At 41.9% G+C, this 27360-nt stretch overlaps 1 protein-coding gene across 1 annotated transcript in view; it reads right to left on the reverse strand.

Annotated features, from left to right (window-relative positions):
* DAB1 (DAB1, reelin adaptor protein) overlaps positions 1-24839 on the reverse strand; it is a gene marked incomplete at its 5' end in the record, with an annotated part of 75942 nt that extends 51103 nt beyond the window's left edge. Inside the window, 5 exons of the mRNA XM_021709969.1 lie at positions 14484-14543; positions 21781-21846; positions 23448-23486; positions 23949-24068; positions 24708-24839. Coding sequence (XP_021565644.1) covers positions 14484-14543; positions 21781-21846; positions 23448-23486; positions 23949-24068; positions 24708-24839 — 417 coding nt within the window. The remainder of the gene's footprint in view (positions 1-14483; positions 14544-21780; positions 21847-23447; positions 23487-23948; positions 24069-24707) is intronic.
* Between the last annotated feature and the right edge of the window lie 2521 nt (positions 24840-27360).

Here is a 27360-nt window from a genome sequence, read left to right on the forward strand (position 1 = left end):
AAGGAAGAAACATTTCAAGTCCAAGTAGTCAAACTGCAAAGCTCATACTCTTAACTGCAAAACCATGTTGTCAACCAATTACTGAGTCTCTATTCTACACCAAAGACAATAGTAATTACATCTCTTCTCTTACTTAATCCACATAACAACCCAGGGAAATAGCTCTTACCATCTTGTTAACTGGTCACTAAAAATCCAAAAGATAAAGCAATTTGCCGAGAATCATACAACAAAGAAGTATAAAGCTCCAACTAACATCAAATTTCATGCTCTTTCTGTTGCCTTACAGTCTCCCAAAGAGTGAGCTCCCAATCTGTGTTCATGAATTGAAGTATAGAATAACAAAGTCTCAGATGGGAAATAACCTGCAGGATGTCCTCGTCTAACCGCCTCACTTCTCCCACTCATGCAATTAACTAGAGTTTGAAGACCACTTCTCCAGGGGATCAGTAGCCTGCATTTTAAGCAGAGGAATGGAGTGATCATTGTTTTATCCAGATGTGCTTTCTTCCCCCCAACATACAACTTAACAAACAAGGCACCAGGCAACTGCTTATGGAACCACTTCTCCCCTTCCCCATTTGGCATCTGTGAACAACAAGTTTTAGGAATGATTTAACAGCGAGCTTTCTACAATTCTGCTTGATTCCATTAACAATAAGCCAGTTTTTGAACCTTGGAAGAAAGAGCCAGATATCATTCAGAGTGATAATATGACAACTCAGATGTGAGTCTTGGACTGAGAACAGACAGGAAGATGAAAGGGATTATTGCTGTGTTTGGCTAGAACCTGAAGACAGCAGGTGGAAAGGCTGATGTGCAAACACTCTTAGAAGTTAGGGACATAAAGCTGTATGCATGTAAATGACAGAGACTTCAGGGAGAAGACAGGGCACTTGGTCCCTGTTGCCTTGTTACCTGACCTGCCAAAACTTATACTGTAAAGGTAGCCCAGGCTGTTTGTCTTACCCCAGTCATCCACTTAAACCCACCTGGCTCTTTCTTCTGCCCTGCCTTGCCCCTATATTTCACCCACAATGTTCCTCACATGCCTCCCTGGACCTCTTTGCCTTCAGACCTTTTCTTGACCTTTCTCTAGCCTCTGCGCTAACACAGGGGCCTATTGCTATAAACCACATTGCTCAGGTTCTTTTGCCAACACACTTCCACTTAGGTTTCATCATCAGGAGGCAGTGGTTGGATTTTGGATGGCGAGTGAAAGGGAGAAGCAGCGACTTCTCTCCTAGCTCGCTTCAGGCAAGATTCTTGGCAGTGGCTGAATCTCCTGTGGGTTTTGCTCCCACCAAGCAGCCCCTCTCTCCATGGTCCCAGTTCCTGTTGGGAAGTTACTTCAGTGTTCTCAATGCCTGTTGGCAGCCCCAGTTCCCCAGCGCCGCCAACACACCTCTCTCCTTGGTTCTTCTAGCCCTAATGGATAGTAGCCACTTCTTACTGCAACTAATCTGGGTTGACCCTTGGCTTTTCTGCTTTTCTAAACTTTGTAACTATTTCCTCACATTAACCCCCCTCTATTAAACTACCAGGCGTGGGCTCTTCCTGACTCTATCCTGATGGATACTCTTAGATAATTCCATTGGTTTCTTAATGGTTTCCCCAACTGCCAGGCCACCTGCCACAGGCCATCAGATGGACATTGAGAAACGCAACTCTAACAGTGTCCCTCTAACACTTGAAAACATCAGTGATTACTAACAGGTCCCAGTTTCTCAGTGCCACATTTCAGCCCTTTGCTCGGCCCCTTTGCATCCTCCTTACCTCCTGCTCCCAGGAAGGCATCCTGTGGTCCTGCCACTTCAGACTTACTCATCAAATCCCGGGATATGTCAGGCTTTTTTGCATCTTAGGGCTTTTCCTCAGAGTTGGAATCTCACTCTGTTGTCCAGGCTGGACTGCAGTGGCACACTCATGGCCACCCCAGTGTCGACCTGCTAGGTTCCGGCAATCCTTCTGCCTCAGCCTTCCAAGTAGTGGGAACTACAGGCATGCACTGCCATGCCCGGTTAATTTTTTATTTATTGTAGAGACAAAGTCTTGCCAAGTTGCCCGGGCTGGTCTCGAACCTGCAGGCGCGGGTAATTCACTTGCCTCAGCCTCCCAAAGTGTTGGGATTACAGGCTGAGCCAACAAGTCCAGCCTTCTCAGTGCTTTTAAACATTCAGTGCCCTCTTCCTGATTGCTGTTCCACCCTTTCTCCAGCAACAAATGTGCATCATCTTTTAAGATTCCACTTCAGCTCTTTCCTCTGGGTGAAGACCTCACTAAACTCCTTCAAACAAAGTTTACTGCCTTGCTGCCACGCTTCCCACATCTTGTGGTGCACAGCCTCTCACAGCCTTGAAGACAGGAATCTATTTTTATATTTCTATCCATTTTTATATGTCTGTCTTCTTTTTGAGACCATGAAGATTTGTCAGGAGCCTATCTTATTCATCTTTCTACCCCTAGTAAATAGAACACTGTCTAGTAGATAGGAGGTTCTTAATAAAGTATGTTTGCCCAATGAATGCATAAATAAATGGATAGAAATTATAAGGGAACTCAAACAAAATGGGCTTTCTAGCAATTGAAGATCTGGGATTACAATAGTAACAAAGGTCTGTCACTGCAGGTATGTGAGCTGAAGTCAAACATTCAGCAACGTTTAGCCACGTCTTCAAAAAAAATGTTCTTGAGAGATTCTCGCATTGGGTGTGGGGAGAAGCAAAACCAAATAACTCTTTTTAAATGTTGCTGTTAACTCTAAGGTTATAGGAATTCAGGATTCAATCTGAGGACAATTTTTGTTAAATATGGCTAAAAGAAAGCCCACCTAAGAAGCATCTAAAGGGGCAGCCTTCTACACTTGCGGGAAGATGTAGATTCTGATTCCTTTCTCTCACTTTGGTATGGCCCCTTCTTGTGTGACATCTATGTTAACTGCATTGCAATAATTATAATTTCTCTACAATGTGGTGCTTAATGAGGAAGTGAAACTGACAAATGTTCAGACTAGATTTAATCCAATTATCCAACATCTTGATCCAGATTTCAAACTGAAGGAAAAACCAACTGCTGAATTGTGAATGAAAATTTATTTGCCATAAAAGATGGGAGTTGCAGGGGGAGGGGGTAAGTAGGGAACAGTTGTCCAGATAATTTTGCAATTCTTCACATTAATGGATTGATGCTTCCTACATGTGCAGCAGGGGAAATGAGTTAAATCAAAGGCAAGGAACGTCAATCAAACACTGATCGTTGGGGGACAGGGTGTCTGCAGGAGAAGTAGGGTAGCAACATGAGAATCTTTCTGAGCTTCAGAGGTGAGTGGTTCTGATGAAATTTGTTCTTGGATTCACAAACATCTTTTCAACATCCAAGATGAAGAGAGCAGTGTGCCAGGCAGGGTGAGGTTTCAGGAATGACTTAGACATGGCATGCCTGCTTGGAACTCAGTCTAAAGCAGGAGAAAGTTGTTCACAGCCCACCAAGGAATGCTGGGCTGTGGTATAGGTATTGTTATAAAGACTCTAAAACAGTGAGCAATAGAAGATGGGACCTGAACCCTGAGTGCTAATTCCACAAGGGTGAGGGTAAGGAGATGGAGGGCTTTGCATTTTCTTTCCTTTTTTTTTTTTTGTCTTTGAGTTGAAGTCTGTCTCTGAGGTTGGAGTGCAGTGGCAAGCTCACGGCCGCCCCAAGCATTGACCTGCTGGGCTTAGGTGATCTTTCACCTTAGCCTTCTAAGGAGTCGGAACTACAGGGGTGCACTACCACGCCCAGCTAATTATTTATTTATTTATTGTATAGATGTGGTCTCACCAAGTTGCCCAGGCTGGTCTCGAACTCACGGGCTCAGGCAATCCACTTGCCTCGGCCTCCCAAAGTGCTGGGATTACAGATTGAGCCACTGAGCCCAGCCGTGTATTCTTCAATCATAAGGGCAGTACATTTTAGTAGAAATTGTGTGGGTGCCTGAGTTGGAGCAACCTCAAGATCAAATTCCGGTTCTGCCACATACTAGCTTTGTAATTGTGGGTGAGTTATATGGCCCTTTTGAAGCCTCAGTTTTCTTATATGTAAAGGCCAACCCCTCCTAGGGCTGTGACTATTGACAGAGATTAGCTCAATCCAGAGCCTCGGCTGTCCAAGGCATACAGTAGGTGCTCAATACATTCTAGCTACTTTTTTTACAGCTAAATTAACCTTACATCCATAATACGTATAGCTAGTGGCATGGCACTATGAAACAAAGAAAGAAGCAGAATCAGAGGCTGGGGTGTCAAATTGGATCATCTGGACTTTTTTTTTTAATCAGTTTCTCCCAGTGTGGCTGCTTTTTGGGACAGACTTGATCTACAGCCCTGATTTCAAGCTTTCCAGAAGGAAACGATCGAGCAGTCGATTTTTTAGGCACCTACTCTGTGCCCATTGTTTGTTTAGTGAGGTGACTTGATTATAATATTTGACAAACTTCTTTGCATCCATAACACCAAGTACACAAGGTAACAACATAACTTATTGCTGTGCATTTCAGAGTGGACTACTACAAACTCAGGGTGATGAAGAGGTTAGGAATGATGCCCCTGGGGTCTCTGACATGGCAGCTGAGGTATCGGGAGGAAGATTTTGAGGAAAAGACTGGCCTACATCATGAACATGGTGGCAGATGGAATGTGAGACCAGATAATTCTGAGGCCCACTAGGGCAGTCTCCTTCACGATATAGGAATCCCTTAGAGAACCATTCATCTGCTCTTGAATACTACTAGAGGCAGAGAGCTCATGACTCTGAGAGGCTGTCCTTTCTTCTGAAAATCAGCTCAGAGAGTCTGACATTTCTTTCTTATATTGAGTTCATACCACTGTGCCTTTCCTCTGAATCATAAAACTGCTCATACAATAACCGGAGTCATATATACCATCTCTAGTTTTTTCTCTTCCTTAGGATTTTGTAAAGGCAAACCCCTTCCCATCCTTTTTGCAAAAGATACTTTCACACGCCATCGCCTTGTGAGTCTCACAAGGGGCCCAAGATGTCAGTAAAGGATGACTATCGTTCTCATTTTGCAGATGAGGAAAATGAATCTCAGAAAGTTGAAGTGATCAGCAAAGATTACACCCCAGAGTGAGGAAAGAATCTTGAGGTTTCTGATCATTCCTTTCAGTTTCTGAATTTGCGTCTCATCAAAAGGAAATTAATGTCAAATCCAACTTATCGATTTGATAATATGTCCTTCCTCTTTACTACTATGTCAAACTTTTTCTTTTAATTTCATTTCCAAGATGTGGGGTACAAGTCAGAATTAGGTACAAAAGTGGTCTATGAGCAGGTGAGGTTTGGGCCTCCCACTGTTCCTCACTTTGCCTGATTTAGGATCAGGTACCCTCGGTGATGTTATGTGCCCTCCCCGACACGCTGGCAGTGTCCTGCTACTGCCAATTCCTTTCTTATAGTATTATGAAAAAGGTCCAAGGTCCACTTATGAGCGAGAATGTGTGGTATTCACTTATTTGTTCCTCTGATAGATCACTGAGTATGATAGACTCCAAATCCATCTATGTAGTTGTCAAGTCCATAATTTTGTCATTCTTTATGGCTGCATATTATTGCATGGTGCATGTGCACACACTGAGATACTACCTAACTCCAGTCAGGTTGGCCATCACTAATAACTCAAAAAACAACAGATGCTGGAGAGGTTGCAGATAAAAGAGAACACTTCTACACTGCTGATGGGAGTGTAAATTAGTATAATCTCTGTGGAAAGTAGTGTGGCAATTTCTAAAAGATTTAAAAACTGACCTTCCATATGATCCAGCAATTCCCCATCTAGGAATCTACCCAGAGGAACTCAAATCATTTTACAGAAAGATAGCTGCATACACATGTTTATTGCAGCACTATTCACAATTGCAAAAACATGGAACCAACCATGTTGCCATCGAAAGTGAACTGGATAAAAAAAAAAAATGTGGTGCATATGTCAAGCTTTTAAGAATCTTCGTTTTGAAGACCCAAAAATGTTTCTGCTAGACTCCACTAACTGGTTATTACAGATAAGTAGAAAGTCTTGTATACCTAATATAACTGTATAAACGGATTTTAAACTGGATAATTACAAGCAGAGGATAAAATATGTTTTTCAGTTGTAGGAATATTGCATATTACATGGAAAGGGGAGAAAGGTAAAGAAAAGTGCTAAGTATTTCCCATGTGAAAATGACATGAGTTGCGCTGAAGTTTAGGTCTGGGCCAGTGAAACAGTCACCTGTGAAAGTTAAGTTCCACCAAGTTCAGTGCTATGGGGTGTGATAAGGTCTGAAATAGGCACTTGAGTGGCCTGTGAATGCACCATTCTACTTGCGGTTCCACTGTGGGACTAGAATCATGTTCAAAGGCTAACAGAGTGCAAAAAGCACTAAATTATGAACGCAGTCATGGGATGCTTAGCAGACACCTTCCTCTTCACTGAGGAACGTGTGTTTTTGACAGCTGCAAAGAGGCCAAGATATTTGCCTAAAGAACATGTTGGCATTATCAGCAGGCAGAAATAAGGATGACCTATATTTTCCCTTCTTCTTGAGATGAAAATTGATGATAAATTTATCAGCTCTGTGTACTGCTGAATACAGTAAATATGGACTCAGGAGTCAGAAAGACCTCAGTGGTCTTCCTAGAAGGTGCTTTCATTTCTCCTTGTTCAAATCCTGCTAAGTTCATCCATCAAGGCTTTGCTCAACTTATATTCTCCTTCCTGAACTCCCCCTGCCTCTCCAGCTGGTTACCATTTCCTGTCAGCAAGCATTTATGCTGCTGGCTTTCAGAGATTCTGATACAAAAATGTACCCGTGTATTTAAGATCACAGGAGAAATTAGCTCCAGTGCTACGCTTCCAGCTGCTTTAATCAGAAAAAGAGTTGAAATGTGTATTTCTAGGAGTGAGTGGAATTAATCCTTATCTTGGTTCAGAGTTCCCAGGAAAAGGTAAAGGGAAACATAGCATGGCCCTGAAAACAAATCTTCTAGAAGGGGATATCACAGGTCCAAATTAAAGCAAGCAAATGAAAGCATCCAAATGTGTTAACTGAGAAAAAAAAGAAGGAAGCGATCATAACCACAGCTGGGAATCCTGAGTTAATGGGTCAAGGAGTTAAAACTAGGGCAAAAATGAGTGATGAAACTAAAAAGACTGAACTAGCTTTCTGTATGTACTTGGGTCCTAGCTTACTGATGCAAAACATTGCGCCCATAAGTCGACGCACCAAGGTTGGAGAGGCCATTAGAAACTACAGCAAATTCTAACTTCTGCTGTCCTAAGATTCTGGAACTCTTTGCTACATCAAACTTGGCATGTTGCCCAGGGCATCTCTGTCGATGAAACAGGGACAACGAGCTGCTGACTGAGGCTCTGGGATAGAGACTGAAGATTCCTGTTGGTTTCAGGGCCAACAAAAATTTACATGTACACACATTTTTTTTTTTTTTTTTAGTTAGAGGGTCCAACCTTTAAAATCTAAAAGAGATCATATATCCCAGGATATACTTTAGAAAAAGTGATGATGAGAAGTTTTCTCTCTCCTCTAGGAGGTCATAAAAAAGTAGGAGAAATAAATAGAATAATGACCCACAGCCATTAATTCTCACTGCAATAAGTACTGAGCTGGTTCACATACTTTAACATAGTCCTTACAGAAAACCTCTATGGCAGGTACTATCATTAACTCCAGTTTACAGGTGAGGAAACTGAGACTTTGAAAGACTAACTGAATCACTCAAAGCCACAGAACTAGGAAACAGTGAGGTGGGGACTCAAATTCAAGTTGTTCTGGTGCCAAACTCCATACTTTGAACCACTAGAAATTACTGCTCCCTGATAACCACAGTAAAATGTGGTCGGGTAACCCCTTTGGGTCCCCTTCCACTGTGGGAGCTTTTCTGTCCTCTCAATAAATCCTGCTTTAAAAAAAAACATGGTCAGAAGTTCAGCAGAAGTGCATTCAAAAAACAATGACCCTAGAGATTCAAGAAAAGCTAAAGAGAGAAAATAACATTTTAACTGGATCTTGAGCCAAGAAAAAGTTCAGTAAGAGTATTGGAGTGGAAGAGGAGGTTGAACAGAAGCTTATGGTGAGAGAAAGGAGGGGCTCCCGAGAGTCTGAGGTCAATAAGGCTGCTACCAGTGAAAAGATTCAAGGATGAAGGTCATGGAACTGGAAGGCCATGTTACCAAACGGGCTGTTAAAACTCCCCAGATAATAGCCAAAAGTAGAAAGAGCAGAAACAACAAACAAAACAGTGAAGTCAAACAAGAAAGTGTATTTTATATTTCAATACTTGACTATCATGATCCAGTACTGATTTTATATGGACTGTGGTAGACGGATTGCATGGTGGAACACAAGCCATAACTTCTCTCTGGTTCTACATCCTTCTGCAATGAAACTGCAGAAGTTCTCACCAAGAGGTAGAGTTTCTTCCCCACTCTCTGAATCTGGTGCAGTCTTATGAATTACTTTGACTAAAGAATGTGGTAGAAATCATGAACCTGGGCCTTCAAAGGTTTCGTATGCTTCCATTCATGCTCTGGGAACCTGTTCATCATTCAGTGACCAAGACTGGACTAACTTGCTGGAGGCGGTCCTACATGAAGTTCTCATATGAAGCCATTCCAGACCACTCTACAACCAGCCAATTTCCAAACATGAGAGAGCCCAGTAAAGACTGGCAGAGACAGGTGTGTCAAGGAGTGCAGGGAAAAGCAGATACCAGAAGAACCATGCAGCTGACCCACAGACTTGTGAACCATAATAAATGCTGTTGTTTTAAGTCACTGAGTTTTGGGATGGATTGTTTTGTATCAATAGCACACATGTGCACACATACATGCCCACGAGCAAACACATCTCCTGTTAACAAGTCTCTAATGGAATGATTCTCAAGTTGAGACACATTAGATATGGTATGAAAAAAGAATTTTTAGATCAAAGGAGATTAACAACTATTCAATTTATGTAATATATATTCATATACTCATAATATATCCATATTATATATTCATATATAAATATATATTACATTCACAGTACACATTATTGTACTTAAGAATCTGAAAGTCCTAAATAGTGAATTTTCGGATTCATCTGTGAACATGCGGTTAGCCAATGTTCCTTGAAACATCAGTTTGAAAGCTTTCCCTTTTTTCTCTTTTATATATTACATTGTTATATGCAACTTAAAATTTTTTAAAAGGTCTGCAACTAAATATAGTTTTTAGAAGTGGAATATGTAATTGTTGTTTCTAATTTTATATTATCTAAGACAAGGCAAGAGGTATAACTGATACAATTTTAAAATCCAAATATTATAGGGGTTTTCAAACAGGTATCCGGCAAAACCACTGGGCCCAAATCCTTTCTCCAACCTTCTGTGTGACATGCAAATGGTCCCAAGGGTTTTTGGGTAGAAGGACTATGCTGATTCTTCATTGTCAGATTGTGTCCTTAATATTTTATAATGTCCAGGTCACTCTTTAGGAGAATTACAGGACTTTGATGACTCAACACTTTCCACAAGGCCCCAGCAAGAAAGTCTGACCCTAGTTAGAAAAAAAGAAAAATAATAACCCTACCAAGCAAGCAAAATGTTTTGGCTTCACCTGATGCAAGGTTCCTGATGCAAGGAAGGGAGTGAACAAAGGTGTGTGCACATGTGTGTATGTTTGTCTTTAGAAGGCCACCTGTTGGTGATCCAAGTTACAAAGGAAAAAACAACACATATTCATGGAGGTTGGGGGCAAAACAGGGTAAGAACTGCTGAATGCCAAGTTCAAGGAGGGGCCAGGTGAGGAGGCTTCCTTGATAATAAACACTGCCTTAGTTTGACATGGTATATTTGGGCTCAGAAGGAAAAATAACTTGGCTGTTTGTTTTTTTTTTTGAGTTGGAGTCTCACTCTGTTGCCCAGGCTGGAGTACAGTGGCATGCTCACAGTCACCACAGCCTCGAACTGCTGGGTTCAGGTGATCTTTCCACCTCAGCCTTCCAAGTAGCTGGAACTACAGGCATGCGCCACCACACCCAGCTAATTTTTTGACTTATTATAGAGATGAGGTCTTGCCAAGTTGCCTGGGCTGGTCTCGAATCCATGAGCTCAGGCAATCCTCTCACCTTGGCCTCCCAAAGTGCTTGGATTATAGGCATGACTCACTGTGCCCAGTTTGGAAAAATAACTTAATTATCTGACAATAAATACATTTTGGGTCTAAGGGCATTCATTTCTTCATTCATTCATTCACTACTTAGGCAGATTACCAGTGCTAAGGCTCACTGGTCATACAGACATGAATATAATATAATTCCTATCCTCAAAGAACTCAATGCAGGGAGTGTGGAGTAAAAATGACCATTCCTGGTGAGTAATTCAATGCTACAAACATTTAGGTGGTGTCTATGAATTGCTAATGCATACTGAGTGATCACTGTTATTAATCTAGTTAAACTCTTGGGACACAATGATCTTGGTTTTCATATAGCCATTATATGGTTGAGAAAACTAAAGACCGAATAGGGCAAAGGACACTCTCAAGGTCATATGGATGGCAATCAAGTCAGAATTTGAGCTCTGATCTCTCTTACAGCTTGGGTTACGATCTCAGTCCTCAATGGCAACCATATTTCAGGCATTTTTGTAGAAGCTGAGATTATAAAGCTCATGAGATATAATTTCAGCCAAGGCATTTGAGGAACTCAAAGTCCAATGGCTCACAGGGATACATTAAGAGAAAATGACAATCCATTGTGATCAATGCAAAGAGAAGTACAGAAGTACCCCAGAGGGATTGCTTACCCTGTTTGGGGTAAGGAAGGCTTCCTAGAGAGTGTGGGTAATCCCCTCAGAGAGTTGACAGTCCCCAGTTGAGTGAGAACTGTTTGCTAGAGCATGACTTGTAATAGCAACACACAGAAATGTTCTTGTGTAATCTAACTCATACCTTCTGATAAGAGTTTTGCATAAATGTCTCCTAGAATCCTTCAACAAAGCTACAAGGTAGGTATTATTTGCTTTTTACAGATGACACAGCAAATCAGAGATGCAAAAATCCCCTAAGTGGCCATGGTGACAGCAATGCCCGAATCTGACTCTAAAGATCAGGTCATTTCTTTGGGAGCTGATGGGATGATTTCCCCAAGGACAGCCCCAGGCTGAGTTTCTCACCTGACCTCTGTGCAAACCTGGACCCACTGGGCAGTGTCCCTTCTTGTGGGAAAATTGTGAAAGTCCCACAACACCCTGCAAGCTGCTTATCATGTACTAGTTGGGTTATCTCTGGTTTATTTGTCTTTCTGACCAAGGAACCAGTGGTGAAGGAGGACACAGAGAGATCATGGGATTTTCTTAGCACAGAAGTACTCTAGGGAATGTGTACTCATCAGAGTCTATAAGGGGAAGCCTGGAGGGCAGGAAGGTCCCAGAGCAGAGAGGGATGTGGGAACCTCTGGGAAGCTCAGGCAAGTGAGATCAAGTTTCCAATACATATACTATTTTCTTCTCTAGTTTGCTTCAGTAATCTTTTTTGGTAAATGAGAACAGAGACTCAGGGGCAAAGAAACGTATAAAAACTCCCACAGGTGGCAAGAGAAGGAGCTCAGATTCCAACTGCATCCACCTGTCTCTACATGACAGCGAGCCTTTTACTTCTTGCCTCTCTTAGCCTTTTAAAAATGTTGAAAATAGCTCATGGAAAAGTCATCACCATCAGATGATTCAAAGACTCTGAGGGAACAGCAGGTTGGAACCCTGCATGCCATTCAGGCAGCCCAGATATTTTGCAAGCAAAACTCTAGTGCATTTAGTGACTATTTTGAAGTCAGAAAAGCAGGGAATTCCCTTGAAAAGAATCTGCCAGAGATATTCATAAATGCCTTCCACAGGGTAGAGTCATTCATGTATTTGCTAAACGTTCCTGGAGCAATCATGTACTAGACCCTGGGCTTGCTTCTGGTAATATAAGGACCCCAGGAAGTTTATGGAAGTAATGGGGAAGAAGAAATACTATCAATACAGGAGTGACAGGGTATGGGGAGCACAGTGCGGAGGTGATAGGCTGATGTTGTTCGGAGTAAAGGTGAAGAAAGTCTCCCAAAGAACACAAAGCCTGAAGCGAAGTTGGAAGCTGGGGTGGGCGGCAGAAAGTGGGGGAATGGTGGATCCTTCAGGATAGTGGGGTCTCATCGTCCTGAACCAGAAGGAGATAGATTAGACACAGAGGTTGAGGGGGGGCCTTCAGGCAGCCTGCTGTGTATTTTGGGCTAAGGAGCTTGGATATTTTTTTCCAGAGCTATTAACATGGAGATGCTGTAGCCAGAATGGTTAAGAAATTCACAAAAACTGAGGCACCAAATGGAGCATGTTTCCTTAATGTATCTAAACCTGTTAGGGGCAAGTGAGACAATTCAGGCACAAATTGAATTGTAGGGAACAGTGTCATTGGGAGCTAGACCAAATTGAAACACGAAGAGCAGGCCAGTGTCTCAGTGACAAGAGGGCTTGATGAGATGCAAAGGCCTTGGGGAGAAAAATTGCTTTTTCCCTGAGCAGTGCCACACTGATGAGGGAACCTAGACTTGGAATTTTGAAAAGAGGCCTGTATGTGGATATGATTTTCCATTCAAAGGAACACACACTGGGTTTCAGAAGTGCTATCTATCATCAATTTATTTTGAGTCGGAGTCTTACCCTGTCGCCCAAGCTGGAGTGCAGTGGCATGCTCACAGTTACCACAGCCTTGACCTGCTGGGCTCAGGCAATCCTTCCACCTCAGCCTTCCAAGTAGCTTGGACTACAGGCACACACCACCATGCCTGGTTAACTTTGATTTACTGTAGAGATGAAGTCTTGCTGAGTTTCCCAGGCTGGTCTTGAATCCCTGGGCTCAGGCAAACTTCTTACCTCAGCCTCCCAAAATGCTAGGATTACAGGTATGCACTACCATGCCTGGCCCAGAAATGGTATTTAGGTGGGGGGTTGGTAATTTCAAGACATTGGCAGAGCGGGTTACAGAAATAGACATCGATCAGAAAGAAATTTCACTCAGGCAAAAGGGAGAAGGGGACGAGTGAGAATGAGAATGGGCCAGAAAGACTCCTAACGTGGAGAATATAGAATCTCAGGTTTGGGAGGGGACATCAAGAGCTTGCCTGCCCATCTCCTCACCCTGTGTGAATCACCCTGTAAGTCCTTCTGACAAGTGGTCTGCAAGGCTCTGCTTGCACAGCTCTGGGGTTGGTGAGCTCACCCTCAGGGGTCAGTTCCACCCTTGAATATCCCACACTGCCAGGAGGGTCCCCTCCCTCTGAGCTGGAACTGGGCTTTGCATAATGCCGCCCACCGGTATCAGTTTCAGGATTTGGCTGACAGAACAACATAATCCCTCTTCCCTACAGTGAACATTGGAGTCCCAGCTCATATTTATGGGTTATTTTCTCAAGGCCAAACCTTTCTGAGTCCTTCAGCAGCTCCCTGTGGGACAGGGTTTTAAATCCCCTAAATAATCTTATCTTGAAACACACAGGTGTGTCTTTATGATTCTGAGTGTGGGGTCCACAACTGGGATTCTTGAGGAACTAAATGTCATGGAAGCACCTTCTCTTTCCATATATTGTTGAGTCGAAAGAGATCAACAGTGGCTAGACACCCTACTTTCTTTTACATAGACTGTGGCAATGTTACATGAGCCTGTCCTCAAGATCCTCCATTGGCTCCTCAGTGCTGCCTGAATTATGTCTAGAGGTTGCCTTCTGAGTGCCAGCTGGAGGTTTTAAGTAGGAGTTCAGGGCCCAGCAGTGGTCTTGGGACAGTACCACAGAGCTGGAACTTCCTGTTGTCTCAGATGGCCGGGAGTCCCACCAGCAGATGAAGTCCAGATGCTCTGGGCTCTGTTATCCTCAATGCTGTATGCCACCTGGGTTCTCCACAAGCCCACTGCCCATGACCTTTTCCACAATTAGTTGAACCTGTACACAACCTCAAAGACCTTGGCCAGCCTTTCTCATACTGTCCCTTTGAAACTTCTCAGACCCTTTCAAATTGCACGGGCAGTTCTCCTCCCAGAAAAAACAAAAACAAAACCAAAAACCAAACAAACAAAAAACACTGTACTCGACTTGACCAGATATAATAAAACCTTGGCTGGATACTTTTGCCCTGGAACACCTGAGACATTGAGTCCCTTAGACAGAGTGGTTTGCATGATTCAACCCACGTTCACTTATGGGACCAGATCTCCATCCAGACTGGCATTGCCTCCTAGTTTCTACCATTTCTGACTCATTCCTCCTTCCCTCTGGTCCCCTGAGAAGTCCTCAGCAAGCAGTCCCCAGCAAACCATATGGGCCGTGACACTCATTCCAGGAGAGGAATTTCCTTTCACAGGTTGCAGACACAGCCTTGGTATGTGAATCCTGGCAGTAGAGAGATATACTTACACTTACAGGTTGACTTTTTGGCACATCATAAACACCTTCTTTCTTTTGGCTGGTGGGAACCTATGGAAAAATCGAATTCAGCACAGTCAAAAACTCTGGTACTCCACTTTCAAAGAACAAAGCAACCCCAGACTTCAACTCCAAGCTGGCTAAGAGCACCACGGGGACAAGCCCATGGGGACCTGCTCTGAGTCTGAAAATACCAGGCCAGGCACCTTCCCCAGAATAATCTGACAAGGAGAGTGGGTGCGCATCATTTAACAAATGTTAACAGGGCGTCTCTGCCATGAGGCTCTTCACAGAATCACAGAATAAAAAAGTGGCAGAAGCTTCAGGTCCTGTGGTAAAAATATAATAATAATAATAATTCTCGTTTCCTTAGACAAAAATGAGGTCCTGGGAGGTGCTATGCTCTGCCCAAGTGGCTAAAAACATTTTGTAGCTGAGCTTAAACTGCTCCATGCTAAATCTGAGATCCAAGCCATTTAAAATATAGCAAATACCCAGATCCTCGTACAAAGTCCAGCTTCTGTTGGGGTCGGGTACAAGCCATCTGATAGTTACAGAAGGTTTTCATTCAAGAAAAGGGCCCAGGAGTGGTATGGAAATCATGACAGGAGGATCCAGAAGATCCTGACTGCTTTTCACATTTATCTGTATCTTCCTTCTCTTTTTACCCATCTGGTCTTACTGTGCTGTGTGCTAACTGTAACACCCTGGGCAGGTCACTTAGTGCCTCTGAGTCACTGGTATCAGCTCTGTCCCTCACTCAGGTATTCTGAGGCTCAAAGGAGAAAACGGATGTCAAGTAAACAAAAAATATCAGGCACCATAGTACTGTTAATATGTTAGAATAATTTCTTTAGTCATTGACGCATTATACAACTATGTATAAGAACACATTTTAGGATACTAGCAGTAGTAGCTATGTTTGAATTCCTTTCTAATGAGTCAATCAAGGGCTTTGCCCAGAAACATTCCATATTGGAAGCACTCATTAGTTGTTTCTTGCCAGCAACTGCTAGAGCTTAGCTCCTACCTCCACTGCAGGGACTAGCCGCAGTGGTTTTATAGTGGTCTGACAAAGTGTGTTTCTTTCCATCAGATTGGGAGTCCCTTAAGAGTAGGTATAGTGCCTAGCACCCAGGAGGAACCCAGTGAATGCCCGCTGAGACATATGGTAAATGTACTATAGAAGGATAAGGGAAGTGTGAAGAAAAACGGTCAGGCTTGGACCAGCTAATGGCACTATTGCTCTATGAGAAGTAAGTACTTGAGTTTATTCCTTAAGTCCCATTGTCACTTTCATTCTCATGTAACTTAAAATCTCTGTAAAAACTCTAAGACGGTATTATCAACTTCAACTCTAAGACGGTATTATCAACTTCACCGTAAATAGTAGAAAGTGAGGCTCAGAGATGTTAGAGACTTTCCAAAGCTTCAAGGCTAGTAAGAAGTCAGATTCAAATCCAGCTCTTTCTGGCCACCACATAAGACATTTATTATGAGTTTACATTAACTGGGCACTTTCTATGTGGCAGGCGCTGTTCTAAACATTTGTGTTTTGCATACATTCTCTTGAGAGGTCCAGGGCAGTTCTATTAGGTAAAACCACAGTTGGTTCTGTGTCGCAGAGGAGAAAAACAAGGCCTGGAGAGGGTCCAGCCATCAGTGAGAGGGGAAGCCAGGAGTCTGAGCCCAGGCCGTTTGCCATTTGACGGCTACATTACTCAGACAGCTATTTCGGGTGCGCCTTTTTCATTAACATCACATCCGACATTCCCAGAAGCTCACATGCACTCTTGCAGAAAACAGGACTATGAGTGAGCATGGTGTGCAGAAGAAGATGCACTTCCAGAGTTGCTCTTGCAAGCTTCAGTGTGCAGGTAGTCAGCAGAGAATACGATTTCTTTGCTCCTGATAACCGAGCTCCATCCAAAAGGAATCCTTTAAGAATGCCTACAGAGTCCTTGTTAATGAGGACCAATAAATTACCAGCCCTCACTTTTGTTTTTACTAGCTCACCCTTTACCGAACAAAATGAAGAGCATTCTGTTCCCCGTAATTCACTGCTCACTACGGGCACTTAGCACAGTTGAACCGCGGCTGCCTCTCAATTATCTCTGCAAACGGAGGAGAAGCAGTGGAATGGATAAACCCAAACTGTGCATAATTGAAAGTGCTTTTCTACTTGGCTCTCCCATGGGTGAGATATCAATCTGCCTGTTTGTCCTTTAAGATTTATCTCCACTGGGACGTTTTCTTGGAAGCCTTGTCTTACTCTCTAGGCCTGGTTTGGGGCCTCCTCCATACTCTTGTTACTTCTGCTGCATCCTTTCATTAAAAAATAAAAGTCACCAAGTACTTATCGGTGTCATGCACCGTGCTTTTCCTGGGACAATGATGGTGAATGAGATGGCTTGTTGATTTGGTTCCTGATTTAACAGAGCTTCTTCTCTAATGGGGGGAGATAGAAAAGTTATAAGGCTATTGAAATAGAGTACAAAATGTGCTTCATCTTATGATGAGAGTTAGTGTACCACATTGTAACTGTTCCTGAGTTGGCAGTCCCACAGCTTGGAAAGATTGCTGAGGGCAGGGTGCACATTTTATTATTCTTGTATCCTCATCTGTAAATATTGATAAAACAAAGAAACGTCTAATCATCAATCTTTCACCATGTGAGTGCTATGGTCCATGGTCCTGGCTCTTATCTTTGCCTGACTGTTTCTTTCTATGCATACAGACCACTGCAGTAACACAAAGTTGTAGAGAGATAAAGGTTTCAGACTGAAAGGGACAGAAAGACTACGGTTCCTAGTCATGGCTCTCAGAGAGGGCACTTTGCTCTCTGAAGCTCAATTTCCTCATCTGATTGTCGTGAGCATTTAAGGGGTTGTCCACAAGCTCCTGATGGTAGGAACCAGACTATGGTCACTATTACTTCCCTATGTGTTGGGCACATGCAAGGTGCTCTATAAATGATTACGTTTTGAATGAACAAGTGAATAAATGTTAAATTACTCTAAAAATTGTCCATTAAGTATAAGAAAACATTTTTACTTCTGCTTCAGCAGTAATTCAAGGGTATGCTGGGTGACATAATTCTAGAGACTCATTATTTTAAAATATACTTGACACATGTTGAGTGATTAACAATGGTTTTTGAGTGAATGAACTTAGAAAATGCCCACTTGGAAAGCGGAAATCTCACTTAAATAGGAAGCTTGTTAAGGTATTAAGAAACACTAGACTTAGAATCAGAGGTTCTGACCTCTGACGCAACACTTAAATTGGGGGGACTTGGTATTCTTAAATTTCAAACCATAGTCTTTGCAGCTATTCTTCCAATCTCACTGAGTTATTGGAAGGGTCAAAATTAAGTGACATGTGAAAAATGCTCTGTATTGTGATGCTGTCTGTTGCTTTAAAAAGATAGCTGATGGCCAGACCTGGTGGCTCAAGTCTGTAATCTCAGCACTTTGGGAGGCCGAGGTGAGGGGATTGCCTGAGCCCAGAGGCTTGAGAACAGCCTGGGCAATTTGGAGAGATCTCATCTCTACAGTAAAAAAAAAAATATAAAAAAATTAGCCAGGCATGGTAGCATGAGCCTGTAGTTCTGGCTATTTGGAAGGCTGAGGCAGAAGGATCACCTGAGGCCAGCAGGTCATTGCTGGGGTGGCCATAAGCATGCCACTGCACTCCAGCCTAGGTGACAGAGTGAGACTCCAACTCAAAATGAATAAATAAATAAGTAAATGAAGTATTAAATAAAGAAAAGGATAGCCGATCACTTTTTCTGAGGTACGAAAAGCCAAAGACAATTATTATTATTAATACAGTTTGGAAAGTGAATCTATTGATTCGCAAAAAGAGGTTGCATTTACTCAAGAGCTTCTGCCTCCCTTATGCTGGACTTATAAATAGGAAAGTGTAGCGAGCAGGGAGGTTTCTGCTAGGCTTTTGGACAAGATGAGGCGAGCAAGTTATGCATTACTTCACTTAAAGCATGACCATAACACATTGTAAACAGCATCCGAAGTTGACAACACATGAGAAAGCAGAAGGAACTCAGGTTTCCAGAACCTACTATGAAACAAATCCTCTATGGCTTCCCAGTAAAGACACTGGATGCCAAGGTTTAGGGGAACTTCTGTGGTTGTCATACATTGTTGCTGGGAAAATTAAATACATTTTGATGGAATAGGACATCTGGAAGCTTGCACCCTGGTTTTCCTGAATATCACTCCATGTGCCTTTCCTTTTTGCTAACTTGATTCTGTATCCTTTCATTATAATAAACCGTAACTATGTTAAAAAAGAGAAGCAAAGAAAAGAAACAACAGCTCTCTGTATCACTTTATATGTACACATCACTTTTAGGAGCAAAGACTATGTTATTCCCATTTCATAGCCCAGGACAATGATATACAAAAATTCTGTTCTTTACTCAAGGTCACGCAACAGTTAAAGGTCACATGTCTGTTTGCCTCATTCCAGAAAACAAGGAGGGGATTAAAAGCTGAAACCATCCTGGGCCAAGCTAAAGTATAACAAACATTGTGACCCACTCAGGAGAAGTTACTATGGAATACTTATTGACCCTCCAAAAAAAAAAAAGAAAGAAAGAAAGAAAAAAAAGAAAAAGGAGGCTCCTAATAGCAGCCCCTTAAAAGCCCGCCTTATCTTTAAGTCTCAGAGCTTATCTCTTATTAAGTAAATTGAGCCCCAGCAGACTGGCAACTCAGGAGAAGAAAATGACCAGAGGCCTTTCCAATAGAAGGTGATAAAATATTCATTCCTTTAAATGCTAGTTTCCTGTTAATGATGGACAGATGGGAAGATTCAGAGGTCAGTGCTGTTAAAACAAGTGTGATTTTTTTTTTTTTTTAAATAGTGACTTGAAACGGACACAGAATCTAATTGTGGAACTCAAAAGCAGGGAATTCCAAGATGACAAGAGCCCGGGATTTATTTACTTGTTTGCAGACGTCAGAGGCACCTGCAAGTGGGGGTTCTAACACCTGCTAGCTCTGTGATCCTGATACCCCAAGATACCTTATCTCTGTAAGCCTCACTTTCCTTATCTATAAAGTGGGAATAATGATTCAGGCCACCCAAGGTTGTTGTGAGAGATAATAAGATATTGCATGTAAAGCCCCATTCACAGATGGGGCCTACAATCACACATGCACTCTCCCCCATTTCTAAGAGCCCTATTGTCCTATAAAACAAGGCAGCATGCTTCTCTGAAAAATTAGAGTCCTATGGTGAGGCCCTACTAGCAAAGACTAGAAAAGGATCTTGCCTGAGAGATTCTTGAGTCTTGCTTGCTAATTTTACAAATGAGGCCCAAAGTAGAAAAGGAGCTTGAGAAGTTGAATTAATGGCTGAGTTGGTACTTGTACGAGGACTGCAGATTCACACAGTCAGGTTGTATATTCTGTGACCCAAGGTGACATCCCTTCTTTGTATGCTATACGTGAGTTTGTTTCCTTTCACACTGACATGCAAGTTAGGGAGAAATGATTCTCCTTTCTTGTACTTGGGGAAAATGAGTCTCGAAAAGGCCAAAGGTAGTTGGTGAGAGAGCCAGAACTACAGCCCAGCTCTCCACCAGCCTAAATCAGTTCTTTCCAGCACATAAGGAAGCCTCCCTTCTCCCAAGAGTCCCACAGGGCTCAACTGGAACCCTGCCAACTATAACTAAGTCTGGATTCAGAAACCTCTGATATTGCAAAGCCTCCTTTTATATAAAAGGTACTCTCTCTCTTCCTAGGATGACTGGTTAATGGTTTATTTGGTCTTATATTCAGACACTGCAAGATTGTACATGCTTTAAGATCTGATACTTGGGGACAAAAGCAACTCTTCTTTTTAAAGATACTTTGTAAGCCATGACTTCAAATCAAATCTCAAAGTACAACCTCATGTTTGAATAGAATCCAGATGACTCCAGCAGAAATAAATACTTAGATTATTCCACAAGCCTGGCTTAAACTGAGTTGTTGGCATATTCTGGTCATGTAGAAGTCTATGTGTATGATAGAAATGAAAATATGTTTTATTACACAGTAATACATACCCAAGACAGAATAATAGGCCACACAACTAAGTAAATTAAGAAAATTAAAACCACTCATTGAATACTTTAAATTTTTTCCCTCTCCCATGACATTTATATTTCAAATCAGGACTATAATTTTTTTTTTTTTTTTTCAGTTGGCGTCTCACTCTGTCACCCAAACTGGAGTGCAGTGGCACACTCCTTGCCACTGCAGCCTCGCCCTGCTGGGCTCCGGTGATCCTTCTGCCTCAGCCTTCTAAGTAGCTGGAACTACAGGTGTGCACTACCTTGCCTGGATGATTTTTATTATTATTATTACTTATTGTAGAGATGAGGTCTCGCCAAGTTGCCCAGGTGGGTCTTGAACCCGCAGGCTCAGGCAATCCATTTGCCTTGGCCTCCCAAAGTGCTGGGATTACAAGCTCAGCCAGGATTACAATTTTAATGAATGAAAACCTGCAGGTTGTATATTAATTTGATGTGCTGCTATGCTTCAATCTCTCAAATGCTTTGATACAACTCTGTGGTAGAAGATGCCTGGGTTTTGTTTGTCTTTACACACACACAAGCCTGACAAGTTTGAATCTTGACTCCAATCAGCTATACACCCTGAGGAAACTACTCAATTTCTCTGAGTCTCAGTTTCCCCCTATAAAAACGGGATTCAGATACCAACTTTAAAACGTCCTCATGAAAATGAAATGAATTTAAAAGTGTGTTCAGTATTCTTCACATAGACATTTAAGAATACTAGTTGACCTGTCCTTGAGGCAAGGTGAAACCTTTAGCTATACTTTCTTATATTCAGTTCACATTCCCAATGTTCTTTTCAAAGAGCATTTGAAACTAAAGCTGTGCTTTATTTTCAGTAGTGGAGTTGGCTTTTAAAAGAAAGTTGATGAGCACATTCTTTTGAGAAATGAAGAACTCTATTATATGATGGACAGCAGCTCTCCAATATAATACTTTAGCAAAATGGAATGTTTGATTTTTGCTTCTACTTAAAATAGTTAAGATTCATTCAGAAGTAAAACACTGTACCCAACTGGCCATTAAATATTTCATCAACAAGGAATGAAAACTACTGGTAAATTGCAGGGGAATGAGAAACTGATTCACTCAGAGGTATTTTAACAAGCTGGGAATGACCAAAAAAGACCTGATACTCTAGACTCATCAGTGCACTTATTGGTAGGGGTGTAATGGTAAGAGAGGTAAGCAATTTTATACCTGATAAATGTTTTCTTCCATTTCGGGATCACGGATTGGCTCGTGTCCAGCCTCAAACACAATGTACTATTACAGGAGCAGCCAGAAAGGAAAGGTCAGAGGTGAAAAGAAAGAGGAAAAAAAAAGCATTCGGAAATTAAGATACAAATCACAGTGAGCATCAAAGAAGCAGGTACAAGAGACAACACCTTATAGACACAAGTAGATTCTTGAAATAAAATGTGCCTTGCACATTCCTGCCCTTTCTAAGGAAAACTGCAAAGGTCTGTGGGTCAGTCCTTTGCAATGGTTGTATTGGGTCCCTGCAGATCTTTCTGGAGAGACGATGTCTTCAGTGGCATTTTGTATCAGTAATGTCCAATATGCTGGTATTGCTGAGTGAGAACGCTCTCGTGGGAATGCCCAGGAGCCCAAACTGTGTAAACCGTGGGTTACAGCTAAGTTGTCTCCCTTTGATCCCTAAGGCTCAAGATCCTAAACCAGCTCTGCAGGGCACAGAAGCCCCAAACTCGCTCATCTCATAAAACTACCTTATTTTATATTCTGAATACTGAAAAATGCTAAAAATTACATTTTAAATTCTAAAAACCAAATTTTCCAGTTGCATGTTTTAGACTCTAGAGACATTTCAAAAAGAATACTACTCTTAATCCCTTGCAAACCATTTAGCCAAGTGCTGAAGATCATATTATAAAAAAAATCCTCACCACTCACCTCTCTAAAACAAGGATATGTCATTAAGTGCATCTTTGACAATCTTTTAGCCATGTACACTAAATACTTTTTTCACTTTAAGTTATCTACAGTATTTTACTTTCATCGTAGCAGTACCAGCTTTTTGTGTAAATATGCATTTGTATAAAATACATATGTGACATACACATATATAATACCTACGCAAACTGATTTCAAGTTCAAGGTTTTCTTTTGTGTTCAAAGTCAAGGTTTTTTTTTTTTGGCTTCTTTTTCTCCTTGGGAATAAGCACAGGGGAGGGAGAGACTGTCTATTCCCTTCATTGTACATCTCTGTTTGAACAGAGCACATACTTGACCTCAAGAGAGGTCATCTCTCAAACCACCCCTGGGTTGCAGACCTTGAGGAGAGTCCAGAGAAAGCTACAGGCAGAGACATTTCTAGTGTCACTCTTTCCTCCCTTCCAACAGCCCCTGTGGCATGAGCCAGGTAATCAGAGGGTCAGCCTGCCCCATCAGGGATCAGAGAGACTACCTCATAGCCTCTCTACAGCCTATAAAGCTTTGGGCTTGTGTGCTCAAATGCTACCAAAATGTCAGTTCCTACCTCTGGTTCTTAACTCAGAGAAGCTGCCTCATTTATTCACATTCTCTCTAATGAACTCAGAATATTCAAAAGACTCTTGAAAACATTCAGCTCTGGGATCAAACTTTTACAGATTGTGGAGGGGGCTGAGGCAGGGGCAAGAAGGGAAAAGCGGATCTCCGAATCCCATGGTATTGATGCTGGCCAAACTTCTGTTAGTTTTTATGGAAATTCACTCCTGGAGGGGCTGGCAGCCTCACCCTCGGAAATAATCTTGGTTCCTCTCCAGGTTCTGCAGTCAGTGGATTCTCCAGGTTTCTGACAAAATGGCTGTGGCACAGGCCTCGCCATTCCTGAACATTAAACCCCGACTCGTTTCAGAAATTACCTGGTACACAGGATCTTCAACATCCTCTTCCAAAATTGTCTACCGCAGAGTTAGGAGAGGGAGGGTGAGAAGCAGAGGACATAAAGGAAGAGATGTGAGACTGTATTTGGAAATCACAGGACAGTAAAGAAACCAGCTCTGGGCAGAAGAGGCTGGTGGATCATTAAGGCAGAAAACACACAGAAAAGTCAAAACCCTTGTAGCCACCACTGCCCCACACCCACTGCTAACAAGAGCAAAAGCAACTGGGTATCTTTAGTCCTCCTCCCCTGAAATCTTCCTTTGGATTAAAGATTTCATTTTCTCTCACATGTCTAGAGTTTCAGAGATTAAGGGAGTATTTCTAATGGCTTGCTTTAGGTGCCTGTAATTTACACAGGAATACTTCATCTTTGTTTATTTCTACTTGGCAACAGGAAGAGAAGACCTGACTGTCAGTTTTCACATCCGTTTTTATCTGAAGCCCCAATCTCTGGCACAAGGATAAATTCACAGGTATACCTGGTACACGGCTTGTTCACACTGCTTATCCTTTTGTGCCTTTTTTTCTAACTCTTCTCTTTGCTTCAGTTCGTAAATGAGTTGAAAAAGATCTCTCAAGTCCAGAATAACAGGTTCAGCCTGAAGTGAAAGGTGATAAAGCGCATTAATAAGGGAATGGTACTGAGATGCAGCGACCAATTTTTGTTTTTTGCGGCTACAACCCACAGCCCTTCCTTTTCTATTAAACTGAAAGCATTCTATTCTTAATTAGTTCCACCTTGTTTATATTGGTTTAGCAAATTGCATCTAGGCTAAAGTTCATTTCTTCATCTAATTATATTTGCAGATTCATAATAATCATAAGCATAAAAGGCATTGCTTTTATTTATTAGTGGTTTCGAATACAATAAAAATAGGGCAGGCCTTATGCAAAACAGCTATTTGTTTTCTCTTATTTTCTTTCTAAATGAGGCTAGGAGCACAAGAAAACTTATTTATATACTGTGCCTCCATCCAGCTTAATCAGAAAGGAAAATAATTAGTCATTAGGAAATACCATTAGAGAGAAAAAGCAAAACTGGATGGGCATAAGCATGTTTCCTTGCTCCAAAGCTGTTTATCTTTTCTAGATGGAAACCTGAGCATCGGCTTCTGGTAGCGATGCATTGCTTTGTCATACATCTGAGTGGGCCTTTGAAAACCAACAGAGTAAATGTCCCGTCCCCGAGTCCCTGAGCGCTCCAAGGAAAGGTGCCCTCCTTGGCTAGGAATACTCACCGCCTGGGCTGTTTTAATGGCCACAAATCTGTGATTCCCTTCCTTCCCACACACATATCCAAAGGCCCGGTGATCTGTGATGTCCTTTGCGATATAGGATATTTCATGAACAGCATGATGATGCTGAAGGGCCTATCAGAGACAAAAGGAAGAGCATATTTCAGGGGACTTTCCCTTTGAGCTGTTGATCAATAAGAGATATGTTTTAGCTACGTGTGAACAGGCCTGAAGGGCTCTGGAAAAGCTGTTTGGTCCAGATGGAAGGAAAAAGAGCTGTGCCTGCCCTTGAGAAGTGGAGTCTTCCCTCCATGGTCTTAATGCTGTGGCCAGAGAGAAACACAGGATTGTTCATATGGTGAATGAGCATCTGCGACGGTGGCTTCATTCAGCTTGCTAGAGCCAGTCAGCTGAATTCAGCGGGCAGGCTTCTGTTTGATCTTTTTTTTTCATGACACAGCCCAGTCCAGCTTTTAGCTCGATAGTTAATAGACTTACATACCCAGGGCTTCTGTGTGTTGTGGTGGAAGATGTACACTGTACAACTCCAGGGGAGGATGTCACTGGCATTCATAGAACCATAGCTTCACATGATGCCGACACTTTCCAGCAGATGGTGATGGATGGTGTTGAGGAATTCGCGCATTTCTCTGTTTTGGTCAAAGTCACAATTTTGGTTATAGCGGTGGGACCGCACACATCTCTGAGGCCTTTCATGGGTTGGTCCTTCTGTTTGTAATATCAACTTTTTTATCCACTTGTCCAAATCCTATTTATCTTTGACTAGCCATTTGAAGTAGCACCACCTGTGTGAAACTTCCCCTGAGCAAGCCTTGCCTTTCTTCTCCCTGCAGAAATAATTCCTCCCCCCTGTGTTTCCGTAGAACTTGAGTCTCTAGTGATATTGAAACTCCTGATGGATTTTCACATATTACTCACTGTGTCCCCTCCCCACCCCCGTTTTCACAGGCCTTCCTTCTTGGATATATCTGCACCATCCCTTGTCGGTCCTCCCTACCAGGCTCTGTCTTCCTTCTTTCTGTTATCCTAGCAACTATGCCTGGCCCATAGTTGCTGAACTAACGTAAATTGAGACTGATGAACAGAAATTTGAATATCTTTTAACATTGACCTTCTTGGCTTTATTATCTGAGCTTCAACCATCCTATTAGGTGATGGTAATCTGTATGGTTATTTTCCTATATTAAACTTACTTAAGGCAATTTTCCTCCAACAATACTTTCTAAGGCCATATATGTGTATCCGGGAGCTTATGGTACCTTTAAATTCCTTATAAAGATTCTATCAATGTACTGGGTATCAAGAGGTTTGTGTTCTAGTCACTGCGCAAACAGAAGGCACCCATTGTGCCTCTCTGCATCTCAGTTTAGTCCTCTAGTAAGTGGGAGGTATGTACCAGGCCAGTGGCTCCTTACCCAAAGCCCTGGCTCTACAGAGGTCATTAAAGATAATAAAAAAGGACCTCAAGAAATGTTCAAAATCTCAGAAAGCTAAACAGAAATCTATAATCATTCCTAATAAGTCTATACACTTATTTGTGCATACCAATGAAAATGTCAAGTTTACTTGGAATTATCTCAGATTAGTGTCATCATATTCTTTAGCTCATATTTGAGCATATTCTTTTGCTGGAAATTAGTTAAGGTTTAAATAGTCCTAATGGAAAACAAAATGATTATAAATGCAGTTTTCTAGTAGACAAAAGTTTCTCCATTACTGAGTCCATGGAGGGAGGAAGAAATGTAACACAGGAGCAGTTAGTTATGAAGACCTTGGGAACCACTGGAGTAGATAATCTCTAAGCTTTTATTCCATCTTCCCATATCCTCTAAGTCATTAGGATCTTCCACTAGAAAACTAGTATCCTGGCACAGTGGGCCTCTGGCTTTCATTGCCTTAGTTCTAGACCACTGACTTTCCAAAACATCCATTCCTCATCCCACTGACATCTTTCCAGGCTTCTGACCTTACAAATAATTTGCTGCAGCCAACTTTTCTGTGTCACCTTAATCTTCCAAGGTCTGACCATTCAATAGCTTCTTTGATTACTCTTAGAACACATGCTCTCTCCCTTTCTCTCTTTATATTCTGTCCAGGTTGTCCACTGCCCATGGATCCTCATCTTTGAAGGGTAGTTTTACTGCCCAATCATCCTAGTCCCTCAAGTGACAATAAAACAACTGTATAATTCTAATGGATCTTGACACAAAGTTGGTGAAGAAGGAAGAGTCTATTAATACAATAATCAGAATCCACTTATTTTTGTTTTATTAGGAGGACATATTTAGCTAACAGAGGAAAACTGCTCAAAGAGCAGTAGCTTTTTCATGGCGTTAATGATGTAAAATTGATGAGTTTTACATTCACACAACATGGAGGCATTGATTTATAGGCTATTGTGCACTGGAATGATATGTATCAGAAAAACATGGGAGACAAAGACGTTCTTCTCCTTCTCTCTCTTTCCTGAAAGTATTTCTCTGTATAATGTGGAGAATGTTATCCACGTTTCCTATTAAATCAATGTTTGACGACAGTGTCTTATTGATTGCCAAGTAGAATATTGCTCTAAAATTAAAGTGCGATTAGAAGTCTTCCTGGTGGAATTAAATTTGGAGATGATTGTGCAATGGTA

The sequence above is a fragment of the Carlito syrichta genome, unplaced genomic scaffold, assembly GCF_000164805.1.
Source record: "Carlito syrichta isolate Samal-C Ts95f unplaced genomic scaffold, Tarsius_syrichta-2.0.1 Scaffold287800, whole genome shotgun sequence".
NCBI lineage: Eukaryota > Metazoa > Chordata > Mammalia > Primates > Tarsiidae > Carlito > Carlito syrichta.